This window comes from Liolophura sinensis, chromosome 7 (genome assembly GCF_032854445.1).
Source record: "Liolophura sinensis isolate JHLJ2023 chromosome 7, CUHK_Ljap_v2, whole genome shotgun sequence".
Lineage (NCBI taxonomy): Eukaryota > Metazoa > Mollusca > Polyplacophora > Chitonida > Chitonidae > Liolophura > Liolophura sinensis.
This window is the reverse complement of record NC_088301.1, coordinates 36,001,456-36,016,438: the sequence shown is the minus strand read 5'-3', so window position 1 is coordinate 36,016,438 and position 14,983 is coordinate 36,001,456. Positions and strand designations below refer to the sequence as shown.

The window sequence follows — 14,983 nt, the reverse complement described above, 5'->3', positions numbered from 1 at the left end:
ATGTTTTAATGATATGGTACAATTATGTATATAGTAAATTGAAAATTAATACTCAGATCTATCATAAATTAATACGTTCATCACTTTAGGTTCCAATGTAGAACCACCAATAAAAAAAAAAAGTGCTTTTTGTATGAATCAGTATATATCCCACTGCTTACGTTTGTTCACTTTTGACTTCAGTGTTTGAGAGTGCTCAACGATGTGATTCTTAGGTTGCTTATATCGTGATTCTTTTATAGCTCACGTTGATAACACCTGATTTTCATGCTCTGCAATCTTGGTAATGAACCAAAAAACAAAGCACTACAGGAAATGTTACATTCTTTGAAGTGGAAAAAAAATGGGTGAGGTATATCTCGTATGCAAGAATATTTCACTTACACAATGGCAGCCAGCATTATGGTGGAAGGAAACTGCACAGAACCCGGAGGAAACCCACAAACCATCAGCAGATTGCTTGCAAACCTTTCTACGTATGACCGGAGATGAAGCCAACATGAGCTCATGATGCAGTCAACAGTCTAATGTCTATATTTGGATCTTTCGAACTTCAGATAATAACTATCAAAAACTGTTCAGCAAATTCAAGACAGAAAAATACAACAAAGCTGATCAAGAATTCTGAATTTGTTTATTTTAGTTGTGTAACACCAATATGTACAACATCACTCAAGTACCGGTAACTCAACTCTAAATGATCACTTAGCAGGATAAAAAAAAATAATAAAAAAAAATAAATAAAAATAATTTCTTCCCACATGTAATAAACTTCTGACCTTGTGCATTTTCATACCAGCCGGTCTCAGAACAGGGTAAGATCTGTCTTATTCCTATGCACAAAAGACATTTTGGTATAATGGAAACCCATGTCAAAAAATCACCTAGCTGAAATAGTTACCGGTATGTTGAAATACATCTATCAGCAAAGATGACATATATACATGTACTTATCCAATATTACTACGGACTCAAATGCTTCGAGAAAATCAGAAGAAAGTAATTAAAAATTTCCTTTATATCTCAAAACACTTTTACCCCAAGGACATCCTAAAGCTTCTGTATAGTTTTCCTCACTACCTCAGTTCATATATATATTTGATAACAACCTCATAACAGCTTGATAGAGACTGATGAGACAACCTTTATACAGTTTGGACACAACCAGAGAAAGAAATTTGTTAGAAACCATATACAACACAATTACATTTGAAAACATTGTTCCCTACATTATATTTTAACCACCATTATCATTCCATTAGCCTCATTACAATTGTGGCATGTCAAAGCATGTATATGTACAGTGTATGTTTTGGACCTTTCTGGAAATTAAATCCATGGTTCCTTTGCCTTGGGGGGGAAAAAAGCGACTTCACAACAAATGTGAAGAATATAAGCAACCTCGTTTCTGGGAACACACTTTCATACCCAGCTGGGGATTTTGATTTCTTTGGGCATAGCTAGGTTGTGTTTGTGGAAAACAAGAGATTATTTGTCGAAGACGATGCTAAGAAAAGAATTTTTACATTTCGTTACATTTCTATTTCTCAAACAGAAACAATTAGTATTACATGACATTATAGCTATCTGGATATGTAAAATCAGACAGTTGTGCACTCCATGATATTATTGTTTGTGCTTGATTGGCTACCTGTTGAAATATTTTTATGCTCCAGTCCACATGACGCTGCATAAAGTGAGGTACATTTACCTGTATACAAGCCAAATAATCAGGGTGCTTGACCATCTCTTAACATTGTACACGGCATTAAACATTACAACAGTTAGATGTCACAAGCAATTCCTGGAAACCATGCCAAACTGCATCCAGGCAACATTAACAAGTATGAGTTTAGAAACTCGTTAACTGCAGATAGTTTTCAACTCACTGCAGGAGGAACATTATACATGTATATATATCATTATCTCTAACAAACAATGCAATAAATCTTCTCTCACAGATGAAGATGTTCATATATATAGTATTTATAAACAAATACTGATGGAACACCTGTTACTGTGTACAAAAAACAGTTCTGAACACATCCTCATGATCAAAAATTCTTTAGAAATAATTGTTTCTGCATTTCCAAGGAAATGAATGTCCTTTTTATAAACACAGCAAAGATCTGTAATTTTGAACTTCCCATCACTCCTCTCAAATCAACACATCACAATTCACACTTGAAGTAATGTCCTCTAAAGTGTAACATACAGTACACTCTTATGCACATAAGTACGTCATATTTTTTCACTTTATACAAATTCAATTACATATCATTACATTTTGTTATGTATTTTATGTTCATTGTTCTGGATTTCCAGTAACAAAAATAAAATAAATTTACCTTTTGATAAACTTAACCACAGAATTTGGCATCAAAGTACATTAAAATGGATTTTAGCCCTTAAATAGCAAATTGGTTCACATTTCACAAATTTTGAATCATGTCAAATGAACATTGCATTCACCTATTATGTTCACATACTTCCACCAAGACCTGCTTATATTGGCAGCACCAAATATTCTGGTGAGTTTTTTTTAACTTTAAAGATATCCACCTGCATATGTGTTTTTCATATGCTGTCATTTATCATGTGTAAGTGCAGATAAAAAGGAAGTTACTGGGAGAAAGGCCAAAGTCAGCATCACCACTGCAAAAAATACCTCTAACAACAGCTGAACACCTTTTTTTTGCATTCAAATTCCATATGAAGATATACCAGTAGCATGCCAAGTTAGAATACAGAATAAAGAAAATGTTCCAGCTAAAATATCTCCCAGGTATCCCACATATTTCTTTAACTTGATCTCATTTGTGTTTAGCTTAGAATGGACGTAAAATCACATGTGTTGACCATCAAACTTCTTTCCGTATGTGTTCACATCTGTTGGTACACAGAAATACTTAATTTTACAATGTGATAGTTAATCCATACATTTAGCACTGGTGGTTTGTATGAATGTTAACTGGTGCTAGAACATGCACAGTGGTGCTCAGAACTAAGGACTGTTTCACCTTGTACATAGAATGTTAGACTCAAAATTTAGTTTTTTTGAACTTCTTTTTAAGTTCCAAATGGATAAGTACACAGTAAATAAAAGCACTGACAGAATAAAATTAACAAAAGTTCAGAGATTAAGAAAAAATGAAGACAATGAGCTGGGTCTCTCCAGAAGAAAATAATTTGGCATTACAAGAGACGAAGATGAAGTGCCTGGTATATCCTCATTAGTATGCTTCATGTGTCTGGTTGTCACTTCTAAACCATTTTCGCAGAAAAGTTACATCACTAATTCTGAAGTGACTCCATATTTGTAGAGTGTCCATTATAAGTAGAGTCGTCGTAAGTCAGAAGGGGAGGTAATCATGTTACACTGTGGGCACAACTTCTTGGCACCCTGAAAGAGATAGACATACAATTAATAAAAGCAATTAAAAGACTAAAAAAAAAAAAAAAAGTCCATCCTTGTTTTGTTTACATATATGTTTACATATTTCAACAGCATTTTTCAGAATGCTATTGTAGGATCCCACACTGATATTTTTTAGGGGTTAACATTTTTTCACAAGTACTGTACTTTACCTAAATATTGGCCCAAAAAATTACATTTTTAGAGGCAAATAAAAGGTAATAAAGTTTTTCTTTTGGTGCTGTAACATTTACTGGTAGGACGTCACTCTACCTTCCAAACAACCCTCAAAACACCTTTTTATGACCAATAGAAATGCTTAAGAGACACATTGCTGACGGTAAAAAAATTGTGCTGTCAGTTTAAATGTCATCTAGTTGAGACTTCCAGATGTCTACTGACATATATCTGACTTTGCTTGGACAATGGAATTTTCAGTTTCATGTGTGGTTACCCTTTGATCATCGACTCCCTCAAGTCGTTATATTCGTACAATTGACTTTTTAACTGCGTCTCCCCCTTCTTGTAGTGTGATGGCTGGAGATTTCCAGTGAAAATGTCCGACACGGGGTTGTGTTGTAATTTTGCAGCCTACCATGTAAATTCTGCCATGCAGATTGCAAGGAATTACAGATACTTTGTAATACATGGTCGATAGAAAGGAAGATCGTATTTGGTTTACTAGACTTCTAACTGACTTTCAATCTGTCCTATTGTTTAATGTGCAACCCATCAGCAAACGTTACATTGTGGGAATATTTGGGCTGCATCATTTGCATGTTATTTCGTCGTGCGAACAGTTTAGACCATTGATTGATTTCCCATTATAATTCTCTTAAGTGACATTTTTTGGAAAATATAGGCCCAGGAGGTTTAGTTCGGAGTCAAATACAATTCATTTTTGTAGTTTGCTGAACCCACTAAAAAATACAGAATTTCTTTCCGCGATATGATTCAGAGCAAATTAGTGCCTTAGTCATGGATGAAATTTATGGTCAGATACAATATCAAGAAACTCTTATTGAAGTCTACATGAATCAAACTCCAAACAGACCCCAATCTCCAACCTATTACGCTGATGCCGCACAAAAAGAAAAGAAAAAAAAAACACACTAGCTGGGCCGAGCAAAATTCACATTTCTATATCACCCTGAGGTGTCTGCTTGCATGAAATAAACTACATGTAGCTCACCAAGGTTCTCAACCAGCACTCCTCACAATGGACATGCCAGCACTGTGTTGACACCAGTGGTTTGGAGTATGCCTCCTGAAATCATTAATAGATATCTATATTTCACATTTTATCAACTCTGGAAAAGGGCCCAGTGAAAGACAATATGGAAACCTTCTTAGCAAATCTAATAAAACTCTGCTCCATTAGAAATATCATTACATCTTAAAATATAACTAATGTTCAGGCTATTCTTAAAGACAAGCAATGATTTATTTATTTATTCATTTGACTGGTGTTTTATGCCGTACTCAAGAATATTTCACTTAGGACAAGCAATGTGCACAGAAAAATACAGTAGCTGAATAAGCTCTAATAAGTACTCACCATACAAATGAGGCATTTGAATTTATCTCCCTTCACCAGATCCCTCTCCTTCAGTTTTGCCTTCAGTGACTTTATTATCTCCCCTGCGCTGCCTGACATACTGGCATCTTCTAATCTGTTCAAAATAATCCTTAGATCATCACAAGATGCAATTATCTTAAAATTTATCTTGATATGTAGCTATATGAATTTTATTCTAAGAAATAATAATTCTGGCATGAAACTAAACAGGGAAAATGACTGAACACCAAATATCAAACAGAGATACAAGTTTACAGTGCTTCTGTGCTGTGATTCTTTTTCCAATCAACACCACTGAAAATGTTTTGTGAGGAAAGCCTTAACCATATGACAAACAGTTGTAATCTTTTAATTCAGCCTATGTAGTTAAGCCATGTCCTGAAGGTGCAAGATCAGTGTAGTCATTATTTTCACTCTTCAGGCAACAAAAATGAAATTTTCACTTACAGGTCTGAACATGGTAGCTCTCCATTCTCTTTACCATTCTCACAACCATCCTTGGCAGATTTGCTTAGATCCATTGCTGTCAAATAGTGAATAGACAAATGATGAAAATAACTATGGCTGAGAAAATGGTCTGACTAGTATTACATTTCACAGAATCCATGCAATGTTACATTGTAGCAGCTTTTACATTTAAAACAATGATAAAAGTAAACCAGGGCTAACTTTTCACAACATGGGAGATGAAACCTACATAAGTATTAAATCTTTGAGGTCAAAACACAGTCTGCTACATGTACCACATGTATGACTCACCTAAACTGGGAGATGCACTAGGTGGAGGGGTTGAACCAAATCTGAATACAGAGAAAGTCACATACACATTATCAAGGTTTACTTTCATACATTTTATCTTTTTTTCCTCATATACAAATATTTGAACTGCATTTTAGGCAGTACACAACAGTATTTCATACAGAAGTTATCATCAAAGTTCAGTGCTCAAAAGAACAACTGGCTGTTTCCAGGGTAGACCTACATGTACTATTCTGCACTAATACGTAGCTCTAGCTATGAAATCTGATCTTGATTCTGTCAATGTCTTATGTAGACAAGTTGAACGGTAGGTTTCAATCTCTACCATGATCTACCATGGACCTTTGATTACAATGTCCCAAATGTCAAGTTATAGTGAAATGGCCCGTCTAGAGCCTACTGGTGGATTAAAACAATGAAGCTTGACCTGCATCTACATGTACATGTATAGTCTTAAACTGTTTAATCATAATGTGTCTGCCAATTTTTAAGCGCAAATAAATGACTGAAAGTTTAAAGTCAAGTAACAGAAACACCATACTACTAATCAGTCTCTCTTTCCAGTGACTCAAGTTTTGACATCACTGTAGATGGCATATATCCAGTGATCCCCTCTCCTCACATAAGAGCAACCTTCATCATGTTGATGACCGAAGAGACCTAAGCACACAAATTAGTAACGCCATGCCTTATGCCAATGAAAAAAAAAAAAGAACGGATATCCACAATAATACAGTATCTGTTACTTACTCTAGAACTGCTCCACGCAATGCCTGCCTGGCTCGATCCTCAGCTGGTTCATCAGAGCTACATGGGATGATATCTGCTTCACTAAATCTAGACACAACAGTTAAGATAAAACAAGAGGAGCAGTTTGTAACAAAAGCACTCTCCTACTGCGTGTTTATACGTAACTGGTACCTTAAGACACAATCTTAAGAATATTTATCATATATAATTACTATCATAGCAGAAGGAAAACACTCCAATTTGGGAACCCATTTGATTTTCAAATCTGTCAGTATCACCATTTTTATACATGCAAATCACACAAAAATACGAAATTTTTCATTTAGGACGACCAAAATCTTATAACGGTTTAAAAAATGCCCTGGATAAGGCCTTGCACCATCTCACATACTCCCTTCCTGAAGTAAAACAGAAGCATTTAATGCAGGTCCTGGATTAAAAAAGATTTATTCATTTATTTGATTGGTGTTTTACGCCGTACTCAAGAATATTCCACTTATATGACGGCGGCCAGCATTATGGTGGGTTGAAACCGAGCAGAGCCCAAGGGAAACTGATTAAAAAAGAAAAAGCATACAAGTAATTACTGCTGCAGTGACTTACTGTATATAAAACCCATAGACATAGCCCAGGCTCGTATTACACCTTGAGCCAAGAGGGAATGAGTCATAATGCAGTTGTGCTTAACCGAACTACCTCAAAAGTAATGTATTTACAATGTTTCTGATGCAGCTGCTTAAATGTATTCTGGCTCTGATAATCAGACATGGAGGTGAGTTAAGACCACTGGAATTTAAAAGGATACTGAGGTTTCCCATACACTTCAGTCTCATCTCCATCCACATTTAAATCCACATCTTCATCTTGACCACAACGTTTAGTTGCAATTTGAAACCCAAAATCTGGCAATAGAAAGACAAAATTTATTAATTTACATGCTGTCCTGTGTAAGGAATAAAACAAAAACGAGTAAAAATGTATATTTTATGTTCAAAACTCTTTATCAATTTCAGGCATAAAATTGACTTATTTAATGAGTTGCTCATGAATGCAAAATATAAACATTCTTTCACTTACATGTGTATATGATGACCGTCAGCTTTATGGGTGCAGGAAATCAGAGTGCCACTGACCTTTGGCAAGTTACTGATAACCTTTCCCACATGCTACAAGTACATCATACCCTGAACATAATATTGAAGCCAGAAAAGTTGTCTTCAACAAATGTTATGTCTGTACAAATAGCTCAAGGAGTGCTGTTGACTGTATTTATGCCGTTTTTCCACCGACATGTATTTGCGATTACCTGTTCCCTGATTCTTCAACACGTGCGCTATTGCAGAGCGTATAGAACACGTTCCATTTCCTATGCATCAGACAAGGATTTTACTCCTGGGATGGAATGGTGGTGTTAAATGAATGCATCAAGTAATTGCATAAAGTATCGCAAATGCACTCGTAAAAACACAGCCTTCGCGACAACGGAGTCTCCATGTCCCAGGGGTTAGCAAACCAGCACGGTGCAATGACCCAGGAGCCTCTCACCAATGCAGTCACTGTGTATTCAAGTCCAGCTTCCTCCCCAGCCGTACGTGGGAAGGTCTTCCAGCAACCTGCGGATGGCCATGGGTTTCCCCAGGGCTCTGCCCAGTTTCCTCCCACCATAATGTTGGCCACTGCCGTGAAAGTGAAATATTCTTGAGTACGGCATAAAACACCAATCAAATAAATAAATAAATTAGTGACAATAGCTCCAAGAGCAATGAAAGCAGGGAAATACATATTCCCTGTCTGAAGGCTGGGATTAAATCTGAAAGTCATATTCTATATAAGTGAACCTTTTAGTACACTTACTGGAAAATCCTCCCTGCAGCATGGTAGTTGCTCGGACACGTGTCTGCCCTGCCCAGGTGTACTCCTCGAACTGTTCCCCGTCCCCCTCAACATCCACAGGCTCATCCTCCACCTCCCCTCGCTATAACAAACCAAAACACTTTATAGACTCAACAACCTGTAACATACCAGCAATGATTTTCACAAAATTGTGTCCATTCTGCTGAGAACAAGTGGTTTGCGTTGAATCAACATAATATGTAGCATCTCATATGGTAGGTATCAAGTTGCCAACGTGTATTCTATGTACAGCCTAATCCATACTCCATAGTTTTACATATTAAAAAAAAAAATAATTGCATTCCAGCTAGATACAGGATTTATTTATTTATTTATTTGATTAGTGTTTAACATTGTACTTAAGAATATTTTATTATATGATCCAGCTATCATAGTGTTGTGTATTAATCATACTGATGTTTACAAGAACTAGAGTGTTTTTTAACTGGAAAACCTATCAACATTTTTGACCAAAAAAATGGGGAGTACTCAATTAAAACAGGTTGATTAAGACATGAGGAAATTGCAAAAGTCAAAAAAAAAAAAAACTAACACCAACCTTCTTTGAAAGCATTAGGAAAACATCAATTACACATAAATGTACTAATAAATATTTAAGGTTTTAAAATTAAAGGTAATATATGTACAGAGAGCTTAGTTCAGATCTTTAAGTTTGAACCGTTGTTCAATGTCTGCTCTATCAAGGTTACCCTTTTGAGGCACTGTTCCACATGATCATTGAGTTCTTCTGGGGTGCCGCTCAACTTCTCATTACAGATTGGGCAGGCAGCTTCATCTGGCTTCTTTCTCTTGCTTCTACTCCTTGCTGGAAACATAGGGAACAAAATCACATATGTGATTGATGGTTAGCGCAAATAAAAGTATTACTTCATGATACAAAAGGAGTCTGTCTAAAAGTACACTGCCTCAGTAGTTGACCTATTTACTTTTTTTTTCATGTCAGAAGTTGCTGTACATACATGCATACAGTGCAGCTTGTTTTTGACAGATGAGAACATCTTAGTGTCTCCTCTTCCCTTCAGAACATTTTTGTCAAATGGTCTAAAATCCAAAATATGAACTAAACCATATACATACAGATGTACTGTGTATTTTCATTGTTTACAAATGTATGGTCACTCCCTGAATGCCTACATATGTCACCTAAATTGTACATGTACAGGCATGGGTCCCTGAATTAATGGATTCTCCATCCACACAGAATAAGCATATTGTGCATGCGCAATGCATTAGGTGCATCCAAAATCCGGACTGTATCTAAGGCCACAGGCAGAAAAAATGGACAACGAAGCAGACGTGCTCATGATATCTTGACTGGAACCTTTAGAATCGATGTACTTGGCAAATTGTTCTTTCCATTGTACATTCATGATAACTGATGAAATCATCGCTAGTTGTCGTTTAAGAACTGTTTTGTGGTCTTATCTTGTTAGGTTGATTTCCATATCTTTTGACCCGTGGTTCTGAGATTTAAGTACACCTGACTTGCCAGGACAGCACAAAGTTATTTTGATGGGGGAGAAGGAAATATTTCTGTGGATTTTAAGAACATTTCAACTCAGGAATGGATTTATACTCGCAAGAGTGGTAATAAAGGTCCTATTCTCTTTAATGTACACCAGAAATCAGCAATTGCAGCCTTTTCAAAGTGGATTTAAAAGCCTACTTCGTTCCGCAAAGTGCCTTACGTAATGGACCTGCCAGGCTTTTTAATTCAATGATTAAACGTTCAGGCAGGTAAATATTAGAAATTGTTGAAAATTATAGACATCAGGGTTTAATTTAATTGAACCATTATGACTAAGCCACAAGAATGATGAATTTATATAATATATGTTATGTTTGTGCTTCAATGTGTCATCCATTCTGTCAAAGGCATTTTAGTTGGTAATATTTGGCTTAAACACTGGCTGTGGGCAGGTTGATTAAGGCTATTACGTTCCCTTATGGCAGGCTCTTTCCAGTGAGGACAGGCTGACTTCAGGTGCAGACTTCAGGTGCAGGCACCAAAAAAAATTATGTTACATCACTGTGTGGTGCTATAGGTTTTGTGAACATTCTCGAGTTGAAAAAGTCACTTGCTCTTTTACTCTAAAAGACCTAGAAAGAACTGCTGTTTATGGAAAGAATAGAGATATTCATCATTTACTTCAAAATCCTCATGACAAACTTTATAATTCGAACATCTAAATATAAATTCCTTTCTTAAGAAGTACATGTACTTACCACTTAATCTGTTTTGCCGGTTACACTTGATCCTAAGGTATGTCTGCAAGAAGATCATAGTGCTTTAACCTTGATGTATAAAATTCACCAAAAGCTTTTTAACTTTTCTTTTTTCTGAGGATTTTGTCCAAAAGCATACAATGAAAATGTTTGCTGTATGTACATTTATTTATTTGCTGTTAAATGCTACATATTAAAAAATTTTCACTTATATGATCGCGGCCAATTGTATGGTTGGAGGAAGCCAGATTACCAAGGTGAACCACTAGCTTTTCGTCAGCTACTGGCAACCTCTCCTACAGGGTACTAGGCAGGTGGTCTCAAGTAAACTTTAAGAAGGACCTCATAAGAGAACATCATTGGACAATTACTGCCACCTAGCAGAGAACTACTGAAACCTGGAACCCTGAAATTTCCTTGCTCCAGAATGGTATGGAACTTGTGTTCTTGCAATTAAAAGGCTATCACCTTAACCACTTGGTCATGGCCTGCTTCCAGTGTTCTGTATTGACTACAGATATCTGTTAAACATTGTTTCAGGCAGGGAAGCATAGTAATCATACATTACTGTCGTGATACATAAAAGTAGTACAAGATTCAACACCAACATTCGCATGAAAGTATTGATAGTTCAACAAGATATACACATGTAATACTCTACTCAACAATGCCCTTTACAACAAGAAAAAAAATTCCAGTAATGTAAATTTTTTTATAATCATGAGCTAAAATAAAGCTTGTATATTAAGGCAAATAGCACAAAATGGATACAACACTGTATTGCATTGCAGATTTTTGTCCTTTAAAGTGCATTTTCAGAGGCACAAACAAAATATTACTTCTGCAGTGGAAACGGGTATTTCCAACAGGACATGATCCTGCATGTGCCTCCCAAATACGCATTAAACACCTGTCTGCGATCAGCACAGCTCCCAGAATCAGGCAAAAAGAGTAATTTAGTCACGAAAGAACTTTTAAGAAAATACAGCAGAGGCAACATAAGGAGAGCCCATATTACTGGTTGGCAGACACCGTGGACATTCCACTATCCCTTAACTATTTCATCAGTATACTGAAGATTCACTATAATTATATATTCTTCCATTGCAATTATGTTGATGACTAAACTCTTCCACTAGTCATACTTACCTTTATGTTTTTTCTTTACATGTATTACAGGTACATGTAGTTTCAATAAATAGCTTAATGAAATAAATACACATTAGTAATATGAAGATTCTAAACACTATATTAAACAAATTTATCTCTTTAATAAACAATAAAAAATTTAGTGTTAGCAGAAGACCTTTTAAAGGAAACCAGTGGCATTACACTTGAATGTCAAAGTTCATAAAATGCAACTGGCTAAAAAGATAAATATCAAATATGCAAGTCCATATGCTTTCTGACTGCACACCAGTCATGCCAAAGACAAAATTTATAACAGTAGAAACCACACACAAGTAGAATCAGGGTTGTAGACAGTCATCTAACAAGCAAATATGTCAGGCACAGATGCTTTGCTGTTGGATTTGCTCAGTCAGCCTGCCAGCAAACAGTCCCTCATTGAACTGTTGTTTGCGGATACTTGTTGGAAATGAACGGGGACACAAATGGAGCGTGGCCCAATGGAATTGATGATAAAACCAGAGGCTCAAGGATTATTTGCCCTTCCTGATCACTAACAATCGCACGGAGTGTTTATCAATTAATTGATTCGGTAAGCCTGCCGTCCAAGCTGCACCATTTACCGATTTCTTCATCGCCCAGCAGCAAATATCTCTATTAATTGTGATCTTTGGCAATTGCCAACAAACTGCGCTTAGTTAACATGCAGCATTTACAACAGCTTAGAGTGAGGGACCTGTTTTCTTGTTTGAGATGAGCACAAGAAAATCAATTAACACACAACCAATGTTTGCTCCTGTAACAATTTCACTGTTCTTATATTCTAATTTAATGTAATTTCTTACTGCACTTCAGCTGAACACTTTGTACATTCATTTCCTACAATCATGTTGAGTTATTTTGATACAAACCAACATTTTCCCACTAATACACTATAGAAAATCATTGCACAATTTCTAGTATCACTCATTCATTGCTTGATGTAGTCCAAATACCTGACCTCAAGGACAACACCTATTTCTTGTCGGGTTGCTAATTATACTGTCGTTGATTTGTTCCAGAAATTTTATTTATCTGGTTTTTGTTTATTGCAATACTCAACAATTTTTCACATACATACAATGGCAGTCAGGTCTAAAGAAGACAAATGAAGTGCCAGACACAATCCACCTTTTTTGTCATGTTACTGACAAACATTCCCACATGTGAGGTACATATTTCCACACCCTACAGGCGGAAGATAAGTGGTCTGCAATGAGCAGTAGACCATGCAAACATTCAGGAGCACTGTCAACCGCTTATTGTCTCCATCGCCCCAAGAACATTGAGGGTGGAGAAATCTACAATATCCCAGTTCTCTCCCTTTCCCTCCAAATTTATAGGCTACAACACTTAATGCACTTATTAATACCAATAATAATAATCCACAACAAATGGAACTGTGCATTGAACCTATGCACTCAATCAAACACTTATGCCTGCTAGTGACTTTAATCTTTAGTGCCATTTCTAATATACTTGGGCGAGACCATAAAGCAGGAATCAAGAAATTGTCTCATGGATCAAGACTGAACTGACACCATGGGCTACCACTACTTACATGTACTGCTGAGCAATGTTGCGGAGTCATTCCTCAAGGCCTTAAATACAATGCTAAGATCCCAGTTATTTTACACAAAAAAATATTTTGGGGGAAAAATAGGGTACAAGCCTTAGTTCAGTAGGAATGTGAAATTTACTCCGAATCTATTTTATTTTCCAGTGGGTTTTTACCTTGTACTCCAGAATGATTGGCTTAATATAAAACAGCAAGCAGGACAATATGTACATGAATGATTGGAGGAAGAAATGCATAAACTGTACATGTTCATGAACTCTGTCATCATGGAAAGTCGAGAAAATAAGGACGTACTTGTATATCTTGCATTGTACAAACAGCTTAAACACCAGAACACTATCCCTTACCTTTATACTCACAAGCATTGAGAATTTCAGATATGACGTGTTGCTTCACTTAATTACACTTAAGGCAGTTTTGTGCAGAACAAATTCATTTGTTTATTATGCACACATTTTTACTAAAAGTAGACCTAACTGCAATTGTATAAGAGAAAATCACTTATTTAAAAAATTAAATAAGTACAAATTAACTTTTATCCCTTTAAACATTTTACCAGAAGTCTGTCCTAACAGCTTTCTGTGCTTATTGACATTCAATTCTTCATTATTTTGACCATGACTTGATTTAATTTTTTTTTCTACCTTTTTATTCACTACAATTAATTACTCCTTCCTCAAAAACAAACAAAGCCGACCAAAAAGCAAAAAAAAAAAAAAAAAATTTAAGTGTACAGTACATAATTTGTAGGCAAGTGTACAGATTTGCTCAGGATCTTGTCCATACAAGTATGCATGATACAGGCTGCAAAGTACACTTCGGGTTTCTTTTATTGAATTGTTGTCGCACATTCACTTTGTAGAAAACACATTAAGCTGGACTGGGTGGTAAAATATGCATGGTATTACCAAGTGTCCACCATGGGTAGACAAAGTACATTACACTGAGAGTGTCAAGAGATCAACAGTAGTCGAACTTGCGAGGCAAACTTCTCACTGTCATTTCCATAATCTGTGACAGTATTATTCATGCAGGCCAAAGTGCACTGGCGACTAGCTCCCCTACTCTCAAAGTTTTCAGAGCAATTGGGCTTTTTTTGTATCAAAGCTCTTATCTTTGATCAGTCGTTAGTGAGCAATGTCCCCTCTGAGTACCTTACTGCACACGAGCGGCGCAGGGTAATTTACAAAACAGTAATGTACTCATCGTCAATCCCATGGGAGCCCCATCTGCTTTGTAAGGCCCATTACAGAATTTAGAATGAAATCAAATGACTTCAAATTGAATAAACATGCATTGAGCAAGGGACATTACTGGGCTCAGAGAAGACCCGTTATTAGTGAAACACCATCCCGCGGTTGGCTGAAGCAGTGAGCCTAGACAACTGCTGGCCTTGCTAGCAGATCGGCAGTCAATGTATCAGCTACAAATTTTGATGCATGCTGTGTCAACAGGGCCGGTGGTTGACATTTACACAGCCTAAACTCACCCCAACTCCCACAAGAGTTCCTATGAATATCTAACTGCCCCGTTTCGAATATTTCCTGAAGTTTTCGACAACTAAAAACCCAGCCATTCGTTTTTGGAATGAGAG

The 14,983-nt window shown here is 36.4% G+C and overlaps 1 protein-coding gene across 1 annotated transcript in view; it reads right to left on the bottom strand.

Annotated features, from left to right (window-relative positions):
- Positions 1-724: 724 nt before the first annotated feature.
- LOC135469788 (E3 ubiquitin-protein ligase Rnf220-like) overlaps positions 725-14,983 on the bottom strand; it is a 34,610-nt gene continuing 20,351 nt past the window's right edge. The window contains exons 5-14 of the mRNA XM_064748385.1: positions 10,644-10,686; positions 9,107-9,222; positions 8,358-8,478; positions 7,309-7,405; positions 6,504-6,590; positions 5,754-5,794; positions 5,442-5,517; positions 4,974-5,088; positions 4,608-4,682; positions 725-3,403 (exon numbers count right to left, since the gene is read on the bottom strand). Of these exons, the coding sequence (XP_064604455.1) occupies positions 3,332-3,403; positions 4,608-4,682; positions 4,974-5,088; positions 5,442-5,517; positions 5,754-5,794; positions 6,504-6,590; positions 7,309-7,405; positions 8,358-8,478; positions 9,107-9,222; positions 10,644-10,686 (843 nt within the window). The 3' untranslated portion in view covers positions 725-3,331. The remainder of the gene's footprint in view (positions 3,404-4,607; positions 4,683-4,973; positions 5,089-5,441; positions 5,518-5,753; positions 5,795-6,503; positions 6,591-7,308; positions 7,406-8,357; positions 8,479-9,106; positions 9,223-10,643; positions 10,687-14,983) is intronic.